We start from the raw sequence: 22,562 nt of genomic DNA on the forward strand, positions 1-22,562 counted from the left end.
CAAGAGCTTATTGTCTGATTAGTGGCCACTTATTTAAAAGTACAGGCACAGTTAGCACGTTACCAGCACTCTGGAATATAATATATATAATAATCATCATAAAAAATAATCATCAGATTCTATTTCAGAAGAAAAAAAATCATAAAACTACTTATAATCAGAAAATAAAGTTAGCATTAGAGTCAATATACCGACTGTAAACCAACTGCTCCTGCTCTCGTACCAAAGGTAGTATAAAAATGTGGTAATGCATAGCTATAACATACATCTTCTATGCTGTTTCTTTATCTGTGCTGTATTTAATTAACTAGCTTCCTTCCGTTCTAAAGAGCAGGAGTCTGAAAGAGCAAGCGGCTTGCAGGTGAGCTATTTTTGTCGCCTGGGCAGGCACAGAGCTGTTTGTCTACCTGACTTGCTCTTCAGGAACTTACAAGGCCAGGTGTGTACGCGCAAGCTTGCCTTCTGTTGCAGACTGGTGCCTTGTCCTGATGCCCGACTCCCCACTAGAGAGCAGCCACACAGCTTCTGCAGCAAGCAAATAGCAGATGTTTGGGACCTTGGAGCTTGACACGACTGTGTAACTGTAGAAAGACAAAGTTTTACCTTTCCCACGAACCCAGTGTAGCTCCCGGAGGAAGACCACGCTGCCTACCTGCAGTCAGCTCTCTGAAATGCACTCAGTGCCTTAGCTGGCCATTGACAGGCAGCAAAGAGGGAGCAGAAAGAGGGAAGCGAGAAAAAGTGATTCAGAGTACCTGAATTAACCTCTGGGTACGTTATACATGAGGAGCAGCCTTCTCTCTGTTGCCTCCTAAAGGAGTCCTCTGCGGTGAAGGAAAGCAGGATTAGCCACAGGTAAAAAGCAAGAGACTTCTCAAATGCAAGCGGTGAGTACTGCTCATCATCCTCCCGCTGCACACTGATGCAAGATTCCCCTCTAAGCTGCTGTGCAAGGAGCCTGCACACGCCACCACCATCCCCTTAGGCAAAGATAACAAATAGTTTCTCTTTAACCATTTGAAGTGCTTTATCTTAATCCCCTATACGCTTGCCATCTTCATACTTCCAATTTTCAGACATGTGTAGAGATAGTGATTTTTGCAGGGGGGGAGTTGTATTAGGCTATCTCCAGAGACCTGTTCCAACCTAAACTATTCTGTGATATTTTTGATTCAGCTTAAATGCTGCTACGTGAATTTGTTTGCGTCACCCTCCCTGTCCTCACACTGAGCTCTGTAATGCTGATCATTTTACCAAATCCACCCACTTTGATGCACCTAGTGTTAGGTGCAGTCCTACAGTGATGACCTGCTTCCTTTACAGCCAAGCTTTTAGGGGAAAAAAAAAAAAAAAGGCAGAAAATATGGAAAGAAAGAAACATCACCCTCCCACTCCCCCCTTTTTATTGATAAGCAAGACACTATAGGGCAGGGAATAGCCCTTCAGGCAGTTCAGGTTAGCTCCATCCCCTTCCAGCTTCTCACCTACCTCCCGGGCAGCGGCAGAGCAGAGCAAGACACAGCCTTGACCTTGTGCAAGCACCAGCAACAGCCAAAACACTGCCCTGTTACCAGCCCTGGTGTAGCTGCAAATGTAAAACACAGGCCCATACAGGTGGGTATGAAGAAAGTTAACTCCATCCTGTCCAGACACTGCACAAAGTAAAATCAATTTGGTGCAGGAAATAATTGCTTGCTTAGAAAGGACAGTTAGGAAATACCAAAACCCACCTCAGACTAGAAAGACTAAAGTGTATTTTCAACTTCGTGGTGTTACCTGAACACTTCAGTATAGAAATGGTTGTAGTAGCTCTGTGCTTTTCTGCACAATAGAACTTCTAAGCGCAGTGGACTGAAAGTCATCCAGAAGCATCTACAAATCACAGTTTTGATCCACACCTTGGCACTAGTACCTCCTAATTAGAGGTGGAAAGGTGAAGGACACACAGCCAGCTCAGCTCCCAGTGTACGGGGCTGTCAGAGGCAGCCGAAGGGCGCTCCCTCCTTGGCCTCCTTTTGCCCTGGCTTCATATCCATTGAAGGTGGATTTGCCGTCTCCACTTCTGGGGAAGAGCTGCAGGTGGATGGATCACCTTTTGTTTTTTCCCTGTGACTGGAAAGAACAGAGGGCAGAAGCCAGTTTACAGAACAGGAGTGTGGTAATGCCAGTGCTGGTGCCAAGTTCATTAATTCGCAAACGGAGTATTTCAGGTAAGAGTTTCCTGTCCGACAGCAACCGTGGAAAGGCAGAGGCCAGGCAGAAGCCCCCATGCAGCCAGCAAGTGTCCCTGCACCGCAGCTTGGACAACCCTGACGGAAGAGGTAGAAGCTGCCTGTGACTGACCCCCACCCGCTGCCCACAACGTCAGCTCGGGGGCCCTTTTCATTTCTGTGTTCAGCTCACGCACCACAACGGGTTGCTGCTTAGGGGATGGAAAACCTCAGTCACCAGCCGGGCCTGGGAGCCAGCAGAGCTTTGCCATCGCCAGCAAAGCACTTAATTGCTTAGTGATTTAGATTCTCTACCTTAAAAGTGGTAATAGTTTTGTATTTGTGCAACCTTTTTTTTTCCCCCCAAAGAAAAATGGAAGCAAAAGTTATTTATATATCAATGTATCTATTGTTCTACAGTATTACAATGACAACTTTTTTTTTAAAAAAAAAATCAACTCCAGAATAGAAAACACATGAAATAAGCTTTGTAGGTCAGCTTACCCTACCAAAAATGTTTCTCCTTATGCTTGCACAAAGTGTCATTAAATCTCACCGCTGAGTTTACCTGCCTAACGCAAGCTTAGCAAGAGCTCTGCAGTGCTGCGGCACTGTCCTTGCAAAACCAAAACAGCAGCAGGGGAGGAAAGGAACAGTACAGACCTTCAGATTTTTTGCATGCCTTGGCTACAGAAACAGATAAGCACGACTTTTTCCCTTGGGTTTCTATTCCCCTGTTAATTAAGCAGTAGCTGTAAAACCTGCATGACTGCTTATTTATTATGCACAGAAGAAGAGGCAATCAATACTCAGGTCTGTCTGAAAGTTTATCGCTATCCCTCATGTCCTTTGATTTATATCCACGGCACCTGTCCCACACCGCAGGGGAGCTGCACCCATCAGTTGCAAGGCTGATTCGGGGTGGGAGAGAATCGGGGTGCTAAGAGGCAGGGCAGAGGGACCAAACGCAACATTTTTATACAGTTGAGAGCAACCGAGAACTGCCACTGCACGGAGAAAAACCTCCCACTCCAAATGCATGAAGCATAAAGCCAAATGAAAAGAAGATGTAACATATATATTGGATGCATTATTTAAAATATAGCCTCAGCTGTGTGACCTTACACTGGATGTGACAGCACAGTGAAACCCTCCTGCCGGGTTTACACCCATTACCTTCACGTATCACCTGGCTCTGGAGGGGTAAGTGCAGTTTGTTGCCTCTGCCCATCTCATACTGACTCTGGTCAGAAGTCAGGCTGCCTGCGTCCCGTCCACCCGTGTAACAGAGCTGAAGGGCCGCTAAGGAAGGGCATCGTGGCTGCTTGAGCACGATCTAGCGTAACCCAGCAGACTGTGTGTGGTGGTACGTGATCCAACGAAGGGTGCTGTGTGGAAATACACACCCAAGTGTGTGAAGCATGGATCTGTCCAAGTAAATCCAGGATAATCGAGGCCTAAATTTTCAACCCTTTGCTTGGATGCACTCCATGCAAAGGGAGAAGCAGCAGGTTTGGCCTAAACCCATTTCCATCACAGGCAAACCGAAATGCAGAATACCAGAAACAGCCCTGTTCAACACGTACTTTGAAGTGCAGAGATTTACCCCAGCCGAAGCACCCTGAGGAGCCACACGTATGTTCAGGTGGGAAAGCAAGCTGTGTCAGAGCTGGGCGATGGCCCAGCACTACCTCAAGATGGTTCTCCACATTCCCAACTGATCAGCAGAACAAGTTACTCAATACTTTTACTAACACCTAAAAACCACTTTTCTATCCCCTTCTCCAACTTACTTGCAAAGACTGCTCACTCTCCCCTTTCTGAACAGGCCTAGCCTGCGAGCAAGCAGATCCCACTGCGTGAGGATCTGGGTGGCCAAGCACAGTACAGACGAAGAGCCACGCAGAACTCCAGTTAAAACCCCTCTGAACCTCCTGTATCATTAGAGGCCCCAGACAGCAACTAGCTGCTGCCAGTGTCCCCAGATGAGATCTTCCCAAAGGTAAGAAACCCTGCACTGAACTGCACTAGGCTAGTCAGCCCCAGAACGTTCACAGAGTAACACAGGCTGGCCAGGATCTCTGGAAGTCATCTAGTTCTATCCCTGCTTAGCACAGGTCCACCTGGCCGAGGCCCTGAGCAGCCTGTTCTAGTGACATTCTGAGAATCACCAAGGATTGAGATCCTACCACCTCTGGGCAGCTTGTTTCAAGTTTCACTGCCCTTATGGTAGAAAAAAAATAATATTTATATCTACTCAATTTCCCATCTTGCAACTCTGTTCATCGTCTCTCATCCTACTACCGTGCTCCCTTGAGAAGAGTCCGCTCTACCTTCTCTACACTCCCCCAGCACAGCGTTTCTCCTTAGCCTTCTCCTGAGGCTGAAGAAACCCAGTCCTCTCCGTCTGTCCTACGCACACCACAGAGTCTGTGCTACTCTGCCCAGAACCAGTTTTTGACTACACCACCGTCAAGGCTCAGAACAAGCACATGCCGCCGCTCCTCTGGCTGCCAGTGCAAATATTTCTCCCCTTCAAACCCACATTTTCCCTTTCTCTGCCCCCTCCCCACCCCCCACCACCACGGAAGAGGCATATGCTTTGCTCAAGCAAGCCATGAACAACCAAAGTAATCTGTTAAAACGCGAATGTAACATTAATGAGGTTTTGGTTTAAAGCCACACGGAGGACTATGTAAAACCCTTGGCTCTGCCAATAACTAGCTTTGGAGTAAGTAGAAAGTGATCCTCCCCATCGAATTGCTTCCTGAGCCTCTGGGCCCCACAGCTCACCGGGAGGTCCCCTGTACTCGGGCTGAAGGAGTAAGAGGCTCCGAATGCTGCAGAACGGTTTACAGATTGCGAGATCCTGATCCACGTGAGGAAACGGTAACAGGGCCACATGCCAGGGCATCCGTCTCATCCAGCACGCTCTGTACTAGATGCTCTCCGCTCTGAAGAGTCGTGGTATCACAGAGAACATCTTTGAAAAACAAAAATATCTGCATAAACTACTCAACCCAGTTTAAATAAACTTAAAACAAAATTTCCCTGGTTTCCGCTGGGATTGAGTTAATTTTCCTCTTAGTAGCTGGTGCAGGGCTGTGTTTTGGCTCTGGTGTGAGAGCAGTGCTGACAGCACTCTGATGGCTTTGATTGTTGCTGGGTGATGTTTGTACTACGTCAAGAACTTCTCAGTTTCTCAGGCCCTGCCGGCGAGAGGGGTGGAGGTGCACGGGACATTAGGAGGGGACAGAGCCAGGACAGCTGGTCTGAACTGCCCAAAGATATTCCATCCCATACGGCATCATGCTGAGTGTATAAACTCGAGGGGTTGGCCAGGATGAGCCGATCACTGCTGGGGGACTGGCTGGGCATTGGTCAGTGGGTGGTAAGCAACTGTATTGTGCATCACTCGGTGGGGGGTTTATCCCCTCCTTCCCTTTGGATTTTATTCCTCTCCCCTTCTCTCTCCTTCACATCACAACTGTTATTCTTTTTATTTTATTTCAACTATTGAATTGTTCTTACCTCAACCCCCGAGTTTCACCTTTTTCCTGATTCTCCTCCCCATCCTGCTGAGGGCCGGGCAGAGGAGCGGTGAGCAAGCAGCTGCATGGTACTTAGCTGCTGGCTGTGGTTAAACCACAACAAAAATGCGTCATTTTCTACCCAAAGACCTATTTCTGTGAGCAGAGTTTAAAAATCACATCCTATACCTGCTGACATCAGGTAGTGAGTTTAATTCCAGTGATGCAAGGAAGAATAAAAAAGGTGGCAGCGCAGGTCTCATGGCCAAGTAACTTGGAGGGAGGTTTCTCTTTGAAAGTGGTGAGGGTTCTTACCTTGCTCCAGACATACCACCAAGTTCGCTGACAGGTCAGGAAACCATCCCTGTGATAATCCACTCTCAGAAAACACCGCAAAAATACAAAGTGAGGTTTCTGTGATACAACCTGGCCATCTGATAACACAAAGTGAATACTTCTAAAGAAATTAAGTCTGCAGACAGTATAGTTAACAACAAAACTCTTTCAGAAAACAGGCATGAACAAGAATATTAAAATTGAATGTTTTTTAATTTTTTTTAAATAAAAGAATCAAAGAAAGCCATAGCACTTATTGGAGAAAAGAAAAATCCCACCCACAACACATTTCAAAGTGAGAGCTGACAGTAAAACATTGGGCAAGTGTAGATCTACAAGCTCATGAAGCAGAATTAGGGTGAAGTCTTACGAAGTCATGAGAGGAGTCCCACTACCATGTGAGACTATCCAGAGACATCTCTCCAAGAGCTTCTCATTTCAGTTTCGTATTTTGGGTACCACTTGCTTTCATGCAAGGGTAGTTCAGGCTGTACAGACACAGACTAAGTGTAAACAAGTGTTTCCACTGAAAAGCTGTTGATGTGAAGAGTCACCAATTCATTCTGAGCACAAGTCCATGGCTTTTATACAAGCAGAATATCTGACCAATAAGAAATATTATTTTCAGGTTTACCTATTGCGAATACAAGCTGTAAAAATCACGAAGCAATTTATGGTTCAAGTATTTAGACTCAGAAATGTTATAAGCTGTATTCCCTTCTCTCTGAAGAACTGAGCTAAGAGATAAGGTTCTTCCCTGGACAAAATACGGTCTAACTGTCCTAAACAACCTCCTGCTTCCACACCGCTCCAGAAACAAGAACAGAAGAAACTCACTATCAGAGCTGAAATTGCTACCTGCCTTTTGATATGAGAGTGCTGGAAGAGCACAAGCATTCCACTTGGCTCCAGATTATCACACTTCTTCAGATACAAAGCATCGATATCATTGCATGCATTGAGAAGCCAAGCAGTTGAATGTCAGTGCAGTTAGACTGTGCGAATACCTTCTTGGTATTTCCACCCATCGGTGAACATATGGCGTCAATTACAAATACTGAGTGGCGTGCCAAAGCAGCCACATCAAGGGTCTGCATTCATCACTTCAAGACCTCTTGCACTTGATCTATATGTAAGCAAAGAATGGATTTAGCAGGAAGCACCACCACACTTTCATTCTCCACCGTTACATTCGATTTTCCTAAGGATAAAACTGCTAGCAAATTATTTCAAAGCATCTCTCTCCATGATTTTGGCATTATAGATGTGCAATAATTTGTATCTTTACATAGAAAACAATTTGGTAGTTAATTCAAATTCTCCTGTGTACAAACACACAGTTGTAATATCATCCTCCTTCTCTGTACCATTATTAATAGAGACCTACTCAAAACCCCCAAATTATTTTCAGAATGTCATTAGGAAGACTTGATCCCTTGGGCACGGTGTAAAATTATTACTTTTTAGACCATTCTGTTAAGCCAAAAGCTTGGGCAGAGCTCCTCCAAAATACTGTTCTCCTCTGCCTCCCAAAAGGAAAGACATAAATTGAGGAACAAAATCAGCACAGAGTTACGTTGATTCACTTGCAGCAACTTTGCCCCCATCGCTCCCTTCTGGACCAGGCACACCACGAGGGACCACTGGTTCTGCAAACGTGTCAGGGGTATGTCTGAAGCATCTTTCAAACTGCCAGCACACTTCCCCAGTGCAGTCCTTTTTACCAGGCACTGACTTTCTGTTAAAAGTTTCCGTTAAATGGCTTGGTTCCAGTACCCCCAAGTTCAGAGGAAGGATAACCCCTGAGGAAAGTCTCAAACTCCTCCAAATGGATTATTTCTAAAAGCTGGCCAGCTGCACCAGCTAGCATTACTTGTTGTCCACTTCATCAAGGTACTTCCTCTTTAAAGTACATCATGGAAAGGTAAATACACCTTCAGGTTTGTCCTCCTTTGTACGGACTCCAAAATGTCACAGTAAGCACCGTGTTTGTCAGAGATTCTAGTTTGTCACAAATCATCACTCGGCATCAGCTTCTCCGGGTCAAAGGCAAGACAGAATGAATGCTTACATTCAAAGCATCACCTATTTACTGTGGCAGCAAGGAGGACAAACTGATTATTAGTACAGGTGGATAAGCAGCAGCCCAACTGTTCTCTGTTCTTCAATAGCTTGTATTTTGAGGAAGACTTAAGAGCACAATTCAACCTGAGCTAACACCAAGCTTGCACAGGGGTGGAGGAAGAATTTACTAGAGTACATTAAACTCACAGTGTAAGACGGTGGTCTCTTTGGAAAAGAGAAACCTTTGCATTAAGCTAAAATTTTTCGAAGATTTCAGGTATCTGAACCAGTAATAGAGTTCTTTAGAAAGAAGTTCAAAAAGCTAAGTATAACTAACTACGGAACAACATTTTTTTGATGATGTGGCAATAATGGCAACCAACTTTCTCCTGAAATCTCAACTGAAACACTATTGACAAGTAACTTGCAAGTAAGTCAACTCCCATCCTCTTCCCATATCCTCTATAATCTTTTATACAGGCTCAAACAGCACGTTCCTGAATGAAGACTTTCAGCATAGAGATTTTCAAAGATCGTGGAAACAAACTAAATGGTGCAAGACCAGAAGAATCCCACTGACCAGGGTGAACGAACAGGTACCCCACCTGCATGCTTCTCATACAAGGAGACTCTGTAAGAGCACGCAAATAAACAGACAATGAACCTGGATCTGAGGACTGGAATAGTTTAAAGTTCACGCTGATCTGGCTAACTGACCTTGCCCGAGTCAACTGGCTTACAAACTGCACTCATGATTTTAGTAAATATTTACACGTGTTGTATGCAAACATACTGAACCTGAATAAACTTTACCACCGAGATTTTCAAGTGCAAATGTATAGTCTCCCTTAATTCTGCTCTTAAGGTATTTTTTTAAAAATTCAATTGCTCCCCCCAAACCCTAGCCTGCACAAATTCTCTGATAATAGATAATGATTAAATATCAGTCTGAAGGTTCACAAGAAATGAACTACTTAAACGAAACATAGCTTCAAACAAGCAACACAATCTATTTCTCCATTAAAAGAGGACTAAAAGTCCCTGCATAGAGAAAGCAGCAAATAAATGTTAGAAGTACTATTAGTTAAGACATCAGACAAAAACAGATCAGATTCCTGACTTGCTATTTTTGTCTTCACATAACAACTCCATTTGGATGTTTGAAATTCAGTTTGCCTCAACATAAAATACTGCTTTCTACTTGCAATGCGGCATGAATAAAGGAAAGACTTTCAGTCCCAAAATGTTTACATTACTGATGTATATGGACTGTCGTTTGTTATTGGTTTGTTCCAATGATCCATGATTGCTTCAGATTAAGCACAGTTGGAGACTGTTGCAGATGCATCCAAATGTAGGGTTGTTTCAATAACTTAATAGCACTTTGATGTTTGCCTTGCTGAATTCTTCACTGCTGAAGGAGAATCAGAGTCTTCAGTTTACAGCAAAAAACCAAACAAGGCAGTTAGGAAGATCATGTAACACAGAGCTCTGAAGCCCACAGCGGAGGTTTACTGCAATATGGTAGCCTGCTTCTGGTCTCTTGAGCACAAGCAGCTGCCGTAGCAGTTGCTCCCTCCTCTTCTGCCTCTTCCTTTACCTCCCGGAAACCTTCTGCTTCTTGGAATGGATTCTCCAAGAGTTTCAGTACATTTCTTACCTAGAGAGAAAACAGAGCATGGGTATGAGAATTTAGAAAGGCAAAACTATGTAGAGAAGAACCTCACACCAAATAATGATCCGGTATATTGTATTTAATGCACCAACTCCAGACAAGCCAAATATTAAATAGATGAACACTACACGTATCAAATAAGCTGAGAACTAAGATTGTAACTGGCTGAGTTTGTATCTGTATGGAACTCAAGCTCAAATAACTTGAAATTCAGTATTGAATACAAGTTCGTGTCATTCATTTCTCAAAACAAATTAATTTTCCCATATGCTGCAGGTAACAATCCAGGTGCTGGACTCCACAGGTGAAAGCCATAAGTTTTGAAAGATAACAGCACAGCAAGGAACAAGTATAAATTAATCCCCAGCTGCCTCCCAAGGTAAACACCATCCTGAAGACTGTAAAAGCAGGGTTAAGTGTCTTGCGCTACAAAAGCTGGTCAAGTTCAGATTTAGATTTTCAATTCCTTTCTTTGTTCTGCAGTCATTAAAATTACAGCTCCCTCAAAAATAATAAAGACCTTCCAAACAGTAAATTCCCACTCCGAATCCCCTTGCTGCCCAAGATGCCAGAATGAATCTCACCCAGCATAATGTCAGTCATGAACAGCACCACTACACATCCATACAAGCCTAGAGAAATGTTACCTCTGAGAAATCCCCATTTTCTGCTGCTTCTATGGCATTCTGGGCAATATAATTTCTCAAGATATATTTTGGATTGTTTGAATTCATAACCTTCACACGATCAGCGTTCCAGGCATCAGCATCACTAACATTTTCTATTTCTTTTTGCAAACGGACTCTGAAATCAAGCGAGTGAAAACAACCGGTTTGGATCAAGAATCATATGTAAAAGTTGACACATTCCCTTGCCTTGAGATCCTTAGTTTGCAGTTCTTAAGTACATCACCTATAGTCCCCTCAGTTTATAAAATGCAGCATGACATTAGAATACAAAACACCACTTCATTTAAAAGCAGCATTATAAACCATCAGGAGCTCCTGACAGGGCTCAAGGAAGTGGGCACATGGTGCATATTCTCTAAAAAAGTCAGATTGAGACACTGGCGCATGGTCTGTTCTGCACTGCTCCACAAAACCCACCACATTCAGATCATCTTTTAAGTACTTCTCTGCTTGTTTATTAGTTAAAGTTTTTGATGTTCTGATAAAAGTACAGGGGTGCATACAGCTGAGGCAGTTTGTTCTACCTTTTAGCAGCAATGCTTGCCAGAACTCTCGGCCTCACTGGAGAACAAGATCACAGGCAACCAGGTGACAAAAGGAGTCCTGACCCAATCCACACAGCAGAAACAACTAATGCTCTAGTAAGATGTTATCTTTATTCAAAAATTTTCTGCTAACACTAAGTTTTTAGGCTTTTAAGTTATCCTATTGGAATACTCTGGACATTTTTTTCCTGGCCATGATTTCTTTTACAGTTACTCTGATTAAAAATACCTCCACTTGCTTTCTACATTAATACATAGATTTTTCTTTCAGAAAAACATTTTAAAAGGATAAAATTCTTGGAGGCCAGTTAATTGTAGTTACTGAGCACTCGAAAGCTCACAACTGAAAGTAACCTCTGCTAGAACCGACACCTACACTCTTGAAGCACTTTTAATACTAGATTTGATGCTAAGTGATTTCTGTGCCCCTGTTCCTCCCCAAAATCTAGCAGACTAAATACAGAGATACCCTTGAACTTTCACAGCAACACAGACACCGATCTTGGAAGTACTTAATATTCTGAGTCGCATGCCCTCCACATCCCTCCCAATCTATATATGTCAAGACAGGGTGTGTGCTTCATGAGACAGACACATTGCTCTCAAATAAAATGAACTACTAAAATACACTGCTGTGAATAACGAGAAACCTTACCTGTATTTCTCCAACCACTCTTTCCAGTGTCTTTTATTTCTGCTGAGTAAATCAGCTGCTGTTAACTGCTGCAGTTTAGAGAATTGTTCAATGCGTTCTAATTCTTTATTTATATTAGCTTTTGTTCCAATTAATGCAAACAGCTGAGGATTAGACTGTGCCAACATTAGCATCATTGACAGTTGTCTGGGAACAAAAGGAACAAACACATAAAGTTGAGCTGCTCATCAAGAACCATCTTTTTGCAACCATAAAGTAGATACAAAAACATTCACAATAACCCATGATTTCACTAGAGAGGTTAAGTAACAGTACTTCATAATTAATAGAACAATTTTTTTTATCACAAATTATGCTACTTTTACTGTTCCTTCCCCCTCTTCAGTGTGTTTAATTCACACTCCTGTGGCGCATAAGGTGCATTTTCAGAATTACCAGTTGGGTTTAAATGTGCAATTCTTACCAAAATACCCTTGTAACTCTGACAGAAATTTGGAATAAGGAATTTGATCTTACTTAGGTGCGAAGATAATACAGAATCCATAGGGTTTGTGCTCCTGAAAATTTCTTTTCCTAACATTAATACTGTAACAGCTTGTGAATAAAGATTTAACACCTACTGATTTTACCAGTACTAATAAAACCCCAAATAGTAAGGGGAAAGGTACCTCATTTAAGCCGTATGAGACAACAGTTTATTTAATTTTTTTGATTAGCCAGTCTAAATCACAGAACGAGAACTACTTTGTGGTAATAAATTCTTAATAATATCCAGGCTATTTTGCTGCAGGTTTGACTAGGATTCTATCTTTTTACATTCGACCGTGTTAGCTGGTGCTGTACCATAGCTTCACCTTATTTTTCAATACCATGCTAGCTAACAGTTTTTTTCCTGGATTAATAACTGCACTACAGCATAAAGTGGGGGGAAAAAAAAAAAATAGTATAAGCTGCAGCATATCAAGATAAACTAAGTTTTTTATTTCCTTCTATGAATGCATTTATAAACAAAGGAGAAATGTTATTCCCTGGCTTCAAAACAGACAACTCATTATATCAGATTATATTTTCCTACTTGTAGTAAGCAGAGATAAGCTATGTGCTTTGATTTCTGAGTTTATATAAAGTACTATCCAAATACGATTTACCATCTGACATGCCCATGTCTACAATATCCAAGTGCTATGATTAAAAAAGTCACTTATGCACTCACTTTAACACAGTACCATTCCCCTCTAAAGTCTTACATATATATCATGATGATTTATAGCTACTTTTCATGTTCCTCTAAGCCTGAATGCAGCGTTTAAAAAAAAATATTGTCTCACCTCTATCACACCGGCTATCTTCATATTGTATGATAAGCTGCTTGCAATTTCAAAGCAGCTGAAACCCGGAACAGAATTAAGCCGTATCCTCCACTTTAATTTATGTCCCTTTCATTTTAGCGTATCATCACAAAAAACTTAAATAACCAGCAATACCTCCAAAATTATAAATGGCTACAGCCAGCTATCTTGGCACAGCACCAAACTTGTATGAACACGTCTCACCCCAGTCCATTTTCTCAACTCCCTGCTTTCTGCAAGTTGTTAACCATGATATCAACACACAGAAAAAGCTGAAGAATTTGGCAGGTTCGCCACCTTCACGTAACACATATTAACCGGGGCGGGGGGGGGGGGGGGGGGGGGAGGAAAACAGTACCCAAAATACCCCCACTTTAATTCCCCCCACCCCCGCTCCGGGAAGATGCTAGAAAAAAAATGACAGATTAATGGGTCACACTCATTCCTTGTTTTCCACTGCTCCAAAAAAAGTGAAAAACTGCTGCTACAATCACCATTATAAGCAGCAGTTGAACAAAACTTACTAACTTTCCACAGAGTAACTAGACTACAGAATGTGGCCCATCAAACGGGACATGGAGAGCACCCACACAATTTTCAGAGCCTGAAGCGTGCACGTAGGTTATATTTAGGCCAGACCATTGGTGGCTGAGAGTGATTGTTTGCTGGCAATACACTGGCAGAACACAGTAGCGTTATTGTTCAAACCCATTCCTTCTACAAAACATTTCTGTATCACTTCACTATCTGGCACGCTCACTGCCTTAGCCAGCAGAGACAGTAGAGGGGAAAAAAAAAAAAAAAAAGCCATATGAAAGCTCGGACAACTTTAGCCCATGAGCCAGCTGCTGGAAGCCACTGCTGAGCATTCACCAGTCACAAAGCACACAAGAATTTGCACTGCTGTAGATTATGATGCATCTACTTAACTGAGAAATATTACATAGCATGCAGAATTCATTACAGTTATAATGAAATTAAAAGCATGAGTACTACCTTGGATCCATCTGTGGCTTGAAAACAACTTTCAGTTCTTCCACAGAAGCACACTGATTCGTAAGCTCTTCTATGAAATTTTCCAATTCTGAAGAATCAGAGTCTACTGAGAATGAACTCAGCAAGTAGAAAATATTTGTGAAGTCCCCACCTGAAAAAGTTAATTTTGTGAGTAATGCAACTAATAAATCGGCAGGAAAACAGGTCCCATATCTCCTTCCGAACTCCCCCCACCGCAATACAGGTCACCACTCTGAAGAGGCAAACTGCTCCCTTAGTGAGGGTGCAAACGTGAGACAGCACGAGCCCTGTACAAGGCGACAACTGCCCCACACATCACAAGAAGGCAATTATTTTTCAGTCTTTTGTTCTTTTCTCAGATAACAATGCAGTTGCATGAGGCTGCTTTCTAAACTACATTTTGATTTGATTACAGACACTGATGACTAATTAAATAATAATCTTCTGTGCTCTTCACCAACCTGTGAGATGCATAGTTTCAAGGAGCTCAGACACCAATTTACCATCTTCTTCTAATTCCAGCTGGATTAGACCTAGTTTCTTCCTCATCTTCTGCAAATAATGTTTCTCAAATTCTGCGTCATATTCCTCTTCCAGGATGAGTTCACTTATTTCCAAGGGCAGCTCTGGAACTAGAGCTTCAGCAAGCTTCCCCAGGTTCCACTTGCAAATCTCTGGCTGCTTGTTGTAAGCATAGCGCCCTGTATTATCAGAACCATTGCAAATGTGCTCAGGGTCATATCTGCAAATGAAGAAACAGCATTCTTCTAATTATCTGGACACAAATACTGCAATAAGTACTATTTTTAGTATTTCAGCCTTCTCTAGGAAACTAAAAAATTCAAAAGGGAACACTCCTTCTTGATTCTTTACCCAAAGTTACTTCATTAGATACTTTCCTGACCTTTCAAACACTGAGAAACCCCACAGGCCATAAGAACAGTCTAACAGGTAGAGATGCTGTGGATACAGTTAAAGAGAAGTGGAAAATAAGAATTACAGGACAACTAGAACTAACTTAATCACCTTTGCTATAAAGAGGGCTCATAAATCTACTTTAGAGTCAAAATGTTAAAGCAATCATGAACATCGGGATTGTTACACATAGCAAATACATACCCACACTTACAATAATTATGCCACACTGACCTGTCCATAAATCCAAAAGGGCCATAGTCAATGGTTAGTCCAACTATGCTCATATTATCTGTATTCAGCACACCATGGCAAAACCCAACACATTGCCATTCAGCAACCAATCTTGCTGTCCGTTTTGTTATCTAAAAGAGAATTTATTTTTTTCATTTTTCAACACAACGTATTTCAAATACATTTATGTATTTCCAAGCATTTCCTAGTCTGAACTGATGTTTCTACAGCTCCAATGGAAGCAGACTCTGACAGTATACCATACACACAAATGTACATATGTGTCCCAAGGACAACTTGCTTCTCTCCTCCTGTTAGTAACTGCCCATTTTCTCAGTCTCCCATTTCTGTTTGCCTTCTTTCCTTCCATGCCTGACTTGCAAGTCAATTGGACAGCTGTAAATCATACTGGAGACAGAACGCTGAAGGAAGGTAAACCGTTTGACACCAGACTTGTATACTATTTCAGTCACTATATAAATACAATCTTTGGCTTACTACTCATTTTAAAGACCCTTTAACTACAGGCAGAAGAAAACACAAGCAAAGACTAAGAAATAAAATTAACTATATGCAACAAAGCTCAATGTAAAATTAGTCTTTTGGTTTACCTGGTACATAGGAGTGATTTACAGGGAGGCAAGTGGTTTACACAAAAGATTATTCCCTGCTAACAAGTTCTAGCAGCACTGATAAGCACTTCTCCCAATTTGATGAGAGTGGAAAAAAACCTACAAGGTTAAGTAAAACTATTCCAAGAATGACAATTTTATTTAAAGGCAATTCTTCACTGAATGCATGCTTCACCAGAGTTTTTCCATTGCTTAACTAAGAGTCATTGTTATGGAATCCTTGACTGCAATCACTGCATTTGCCCCATTCTTCAAATAATGTAACATTTTAAAATAGTTCTAGTTATTTAATTAAATTAGCCCACCTGTCAACTACCAACTAGATATGCCTTACAAAATCTAAAATTCAGGAAGCTAACCTGGCTTTTAAATAAACCTCAGTATTTCCGAATACTTTACTGAATTGCTGTAAATAAAAATTGTATGTAACCATTAGCTAAAATTTTTAAATCAAACTGTTTTCATAGCTAAAGATCACCTATCTTCCCAAATAGCTATCAATGTACAGAAGTTTAAAGCAACTATTCTCTCCAGGCTGCAGTGTAAGTGTACTTTACTGAGGTTTAAAAAACAATCTAGTTAACAGAGGAAATATTAGTTTTATGCCTCAGTCCTCAAACCCAGAATTTTTCCATTTTTCTTTTTTTTTAAACGTGCAGTTAGATAGGAAAGAAAAATTAAAAAAAAAGCTTGCCCAGCGATAATCTGACAAGTAGTAAAACCCACAAACGATGCTTGGAACAGAAGCTTTCCGTTCATCCACAAGATCTCACTTTTTACAATATTCTTGTGTTAGGTTCCCTATCCATTTTTTCCAAATGCTGCCTCACAGGGCAGCTGGCAATCAGCTGCATGTGTCCAAAAGTGATTACTGGTATGCCATAAACCAGTAAGGGAGACACACCCTGCAGATGGCTCTGTGCCAGAAAGATGGTAAAACTTCAAAATAAAAAAACCACTGACCACCAGGGTTGGGATGAAAGCACTCCAGCAGTAAGGCAATTCATCACTGCTGGATGTCTTTGTACGGATGCATCACGTGCTGTCAGTGTTCTGGTAAAAAAAGGAATCCCTCTAATGAGAGCACCTGAAAGCCTGGGTGCCACTCAAAGATGGATATATTGATTAGAAAGACAGCTTTGCACTGACTTTTACCTCTATTCTTTTTGATCACATTTTTCTACTGCTAGCCATACCAAAAAACAAGTACGGCATATATATAAATAAGAGCACTATCCCAAGGACATGCTCATTTAAATTTGAACACCCCCCACAAATTTTTCGAATAAGTACCGATAATGGTGTTTGCTTCCTAGACAGTGGTGTCAAATGCAATCACTTGTACTTTTTTTTCTTCCATTTCTTACACAGTGCCAAAAGAAAGAAAAAGCACGTTGGAGTTGAGCTGACAGCACTTTCCCATTATTTAAAAAAAAAAAAAAAAAAAAAAGATGGATGTGTTTGTCAGGTTAGGTGAGGGACTGGGGTGCTTTTTTTCAGGTGGAGAATATATGGGAAGTCTTCACCAAGGAGGAGAGAAATCATGAAGAGGCAATATGCACACAGGTGTGGAACATGGAAACAAACAAAAAAATGTTGAGATGGGGGCAATAAGAAAGAATGCCAGGGTGGTGGGGAAGAGACCAGCAGTAACTGGGCCAAGAAAAGCAGCCAAAAGCAGGAAGAAGCAGGACTGGGCACAGATGTTTGCAAAGAACCCCAATTCCCATGACTTTTCCGGCATCAGAAAGTAAACGTGCCATCAACTACAGTGCTGGACATGCACATAGCGGGTGACAAGCCACAGGTCTCAACTCCAACCAAACACAAAATGCCTGGCCAGTGAAGTTAAACTCTTCGGCACCCAGTGGTAGGCCAAGCCACAGCTTGCTTCTGAAGAACTAATGCTAGTATGCATAGGTTGTGTTAAAGCAAAAAAATAAACAAAACCCCCACAAAACCAAAATACGTCCAAAACCCCACCTCCAAAACAGAAACAGAACACCCACAAATTCAGAGCCCATAAAATTTAGAGAATATCAGATTCCAAGCCTGCCTTTTGACCTCTTATTGGTCTGTTACAAACACGCATCATGTCGCAGACATCCCCTTAGTCCCTACCAGATCGCTTCAGATTTCAAAGCACCACAACTGCTTTTTATGTAGACTAGTCAATTGTATTAGACTGGTATTTTTTTAATGATTCCGTTTACTGTCTAGTTACAGCATTCCTATTTGGTTTGTAATATTACTTGAACTTCAGGTGATCCAAGTCAGAGCCTTTATTATAGTTCTCCAGCAATTTCAAACTGAATCCCTTCTGCAAGGGTAGCATTACTATATACTAATCGCTACAAGGCAAAGAGAAGCATCTTACTCTCTTATCCCAAATCCCTTCTTTGCTCACTGAGACACAGGAATATAGTAACAGAACTTCAATGTCAAGAACAGCAATACAGTACCAACAGTGAGAAAAAAAGATATACTCAGAGGATAAAGCATAGATAACAATTAATTTAGCTATGTTTTACTTTAGAGAGAAATACAGCAATTCTACATTCATTAATGTTACGGTTCAGATTTTACTATGGATCTCCAGTAATTGTTAAGATATAAATTTGTACAGTAATTGAAAACAGGTTGAAATAGGTATCTCAGAAATCACCCAGCCTCTCCTCTGCACCACTGCAGGATGACCTGACACTACACAATTTATCTCACCTGATCTTACCATTACCAAAACAGGAGGTTTTGCAATTTCCTCAGGCAAGCCCTTGATCGCCTTTTGATCTTTAGAATTGAAATGTTTAGTGATTTGCAGTCAACGAAATCTTGTTTGTAATTTGGAAAATGAGAGACAGGAAATGACTCCACATTATCAGTATTTTACAAGACGATGTCTTGCAAGTCTTAGGTACCTGTCAACTCATCATTGGATAGTCAGGGTCAGAACTTCCCCTCTCAGCCTGAAACACTCTCAACAAACGGAGACAATTCTTGGGAAGCTCTCCCAGAGCAGAAAAACCATGAACCACTATTAAAAACATTAAACCACTTTCATTGGTTTGATCAATAGCAACACTGAAGAAGACTCTTAATAGAACTACTTGTCAGTGAAAACAAAGAAAAGAATAGTTCAAATAAGTGAATGATACAAGGTATTAAAAGATTCCAGTCATCTGTACTTGCCGATGGAGCTCCTAAAGATGACTATGGATTTGCAAAGAGAATCTGATCTTTCTTACCTCTTTGAAGAAAGCAGCATTCCTCTGAATACTGTTGTCTGAATAAGCCTCCTGGATTTCTGGATAGAAAGTGCTGATCACATAATCAAGCATCTGTATCCGAATATCATTTCGGTTAACACTGGGACCCTTGCGTCCTGTGTATTCATCAGTAGGTTTAAAAATTTCAAAAGAACCAAATCTGTTTTAAAATAATAAAAACATGTTTTCCTATTATCTGATACTATTAACTTAATCCGACAGTACATGTAGTAACTTGTAACACCTACGGTTGTTGCAACAACACCCCATTATCTCTTGAGTTTAACACCAATCCTTCAACTGAGAGAAAAAACCTGCAAGATTCCTACGCTGAACCTAGCGAGGCTCAGCGACTCAACACAAGGAAGCACTTACATCCACCTGTAGCCAAACTGACAGATCAAGCGAGACCCTACCTGGTACCAAAAACCAGCTTGTTAAATGCTTCTACATTACGATGTACAATGCTTCTACAACCACTTCTACAGCAAAATTCTGAGTAATTTATCCTGAGTAAATATACAGGAATAGGACATTTAAATTACTGGACCATACATCAAGCGTACAAGATAGATTTTTCCACATATGTATATACGCGCACACATACAATATATACACATGCATATATTCCTTATGCCTCGCCTTCCTCTAATATTCTGTTACTTCCTGAAACTCCTAACGTTTTGTGTTGGAGCAGGAACCTCATACACTTCTCAGGCAGAGAAAGTGCACCCAAACTTTGACAGTACTACCTCCGAATAGCTTTGGAGTTCAGGGTGGAGCTACAATCCGTCACTACTAGCAACACCAAAACCCCCATGTATTCCATGCAGGCATAAAACATGAAAAATCTCTTCAGAGGTCTGCAGAACTTAGCTGTTCTTTCTACCAGGTTAGAAACCTTAGTTTTATCTGTCTCTGTGCAGACACCAGCTCATCCCACCTAATGGACAAGAGCAGCAGCTTCCTACAGCCCAGCATAATGAGTTCCAAACCTCCAGAACTAGAAACATGCAAATGGTGCTGTTATAGAAGTACACTTAAAGTGGTATTTTAAAGACTGCTGTGCTTGGTTCTAAAGAGTAAAAAAAAAACCCAACAAAATTGGCTCCTACCTTATAAATGTAGAAGCTATTCTCAGGACAACTGTACACCTTTCACTTTTTGGATTCCCATCATAAAATATATCACGGACAACTTTCGAGTCGGATGTCACACACGTTCCAGCCCTTGTTGTCGGTATTCCTAGGTGAAACATAGCCTCGCTGCACAGGAATTCCCGTATGCTTGACCGCAGGACTTTCCGACCATCAGCTTGCCTGCAAGACATGGACAGTTTTCAGGCTATAAAGGCAGGTACCTTAGCAGCAGAGAAACAAAAGACTAGAAGTGCCATGCTCTGCCCACAGTCACACGATAAAGTAATGGCAGATCTGAGAACAAAATCTGGACCTTCAAACTTCTGTTAAAGCTCAATTTCAGTTAGACAGACTTAACACACTTGCAATGGAAGTTTGTTTTCTTCTGTTATGTGTGGTCTTCCAGTTACACATATACCTTCTAACCATTAATTTTGTTTTAGTTATGCAACAGTATTTCAAAAGAATTAAAAAAATTTTCAACGAGTATAGCTATTTTATTATATAAGTCACTGGTTTCCTCTTAATAAAATGGCTACTGTTACACCTCTTGAAAACCTGTATCATTTTGGATCTTCCCGGGTAAGTAATCTGCATAGCAGTCCTATTTAAGAAAAGAAAAAAAAAAAAAAACCAACCTGAACAGACAGCAAAGTAGCTTATTTAACAGACCTCAAGCAAACAGAACAGGTGCAGGTGGTTCTCAGCTCACACTCCCAGCACTTCAGAAGCCACAGGAGAGCAGCCCCAGGCAGACCTGCAAGGCTACCACCGTGTCTGGGATTTTCAGTGATTTCCTGAACTTTCACAGCCCTGAAGGTGGCCCTCAGAGCACCACGTGTCTGAAATAAGGTGTCACTGAGCCTGCACAGCTGGAACAAAAAGTACAGGAACTGCAAGTGGGACAAACGACCTGAGAGATTTAAAGCCATGCAGGCTAAACCAGCTAACGAAGACATCCATCCTCTGCAGGGATTTGGTCAGTATGCCGTCTTGGGGGCTCTTCCACCCATCCCTCCCAGAGCCAGGAAGGATGGAGCAAACGCGCTGCTGGCAGCGGGGCCAGCAGCACAAACAAACCAAACACCTGCATTTTAAATACCGTTTGCGTGGGCCACAGGACCACACGGCAGCAAGCAGTCAGGTGGCTGTTACACACCGCTGTCCCCGCATTCATCGCAGCCTGCGCCCTCCCGAAGGCGGCACAGCCTCAGCTGGGGATAACCAGGCACAGACCTGAAGGAGATGCAATTACAGTCTTATTTTCCAGAGGAAAATTTTGCCACCTTCTGCTTTGGCATTTAAGCATTGCACTTGCTGCAGCCAAGATTGCAAAAAAAACCCAAAACAACAACAACAAAAAAAAACCAACAAGAAAAAACCGCAAGAAAACCGAACAAAACCCAGGAGGGCCTAAGAGACGACCTCTGCCTCGGGCAATGACCCTCAGCACTGAGCCAGCTGGAAAAGCACCTGGCTAAGGCCATTGGGAAGCCGGTCCCCGGCCCCCCCCGCACCGCCAGCTCGCCACGCCACGCCGGGGCTTCGCCGGGGGCACCGGGGTGCCGCTCCTCCCCTCACCGGGCCGGGCCGCCGCCGCCCCGCTCCCCCCCACGCCGGGCCGCGCCGCGGGGCCTTACCGGGAGAAGGGGGTGAGGCCGGCGCCCTTGAGCTGGATCTCCCAGCGCTCGCCCCGCGGGCCCAGCACCTCGCCCAGGTACATGGCGGCGCCGTCGCCCAGCTGCCCCGCGAAGCTGCCGAACTGGTGGCCGCAGTAGCAGTGCGCCGCCGGCTCCGAGCCCGCCAGCAGCCGGTTCCCGCTGAAGTACAGCGCCGCCTCGGCCTCCGCCGCCTCCCGGTCGGCCGCCGGCGACTCCAGCCCCAGCAGCGCCAGCGCCGGCAGCGACATGGCCACCAGCCGCGGGTTCTCCAGCGGGCTGGGCCGCACCCGGGAGAAGCAGGCGCCGGGGACGGCCCGCGGCCCGCCGTCCTCCGAGGCGTCCACCGGCAGCGAGCGCAGCGCCAGGTTGTCGAAGCGCAGGGCGCCCAGCCAGCCCCCGCCGCCCGCCTGCGCGCCGCCCTCGGGGCCGCCCGGCCGCGCCGGGAGAGCGGCGGGCTGCTGCATGGCGGCGCCCGGGGAGCCCGGCCGGCCCGCGCCCGCCGGCGGCAGCGGCAGCAGCAGCGCCCGGGGAAAACGGCGGCAGCCGCGCAGCGCCGCGGCCATCCGGCTGCCGGCGGGGTGGGCCCGGGGGCGGGCGGCGGCGCGGGGAGCCCCGCCCACGGGGGGACGGCCGCCCGGCGCGGGG

The 22,562-nt window shown here is 43.3% G+C and overlaps 1 protein-coding gene across 1 annotated transcript; it reads right to left on the reverse strand.

The window, feature by feature from the left end:
* Positions 1-6,270: 6,270 nt before the first annotated feature.
* Positions 6,271-22,500, reverse strand: SELENOO (selenoprotein O). The gene is made up of 9 exons (XM_055712014.1): positions 21,897-22,500; positions 20,233-20,436; positions 19,097-19,277; positions 15,220-15,350; positions 14,532-14,812; positions 14,050-14,200; positions 11,705-11,890; positions 10,463-10,619; positions 6,271-9,800 (listed from the first exon to the last, which is right to left on the reverse strand). The coding sequence occupies exons 1-9, from the start codon at positions 22,478-22,480 to the stop codon at positions 9,606-9,608; spliced, it is 2,070 nt and encodes a 689-aa protein (XP_055567989.1). The 5' UTR covers positions 22,481-22,500; the 3' UTR covers positions 6,271-9,605.
* Positions 22,501-22,562: the final 62 nt, after the last annotated feature.

The sequence above is a fragment of the Falco cherrug genome, chromosome 5, assembly GCF_023634085.1.
Source record: "Falco cherrug isolate bFalChe1 chromosome 5, bFalChe1.pri, whole genome shotgun sequence".
NCBI classification, from domain to species: Eukaryota; Metazoa; Chordata; class Aves; order Falconiformes; family Falconidae; genus Falco; species Falco cherrug.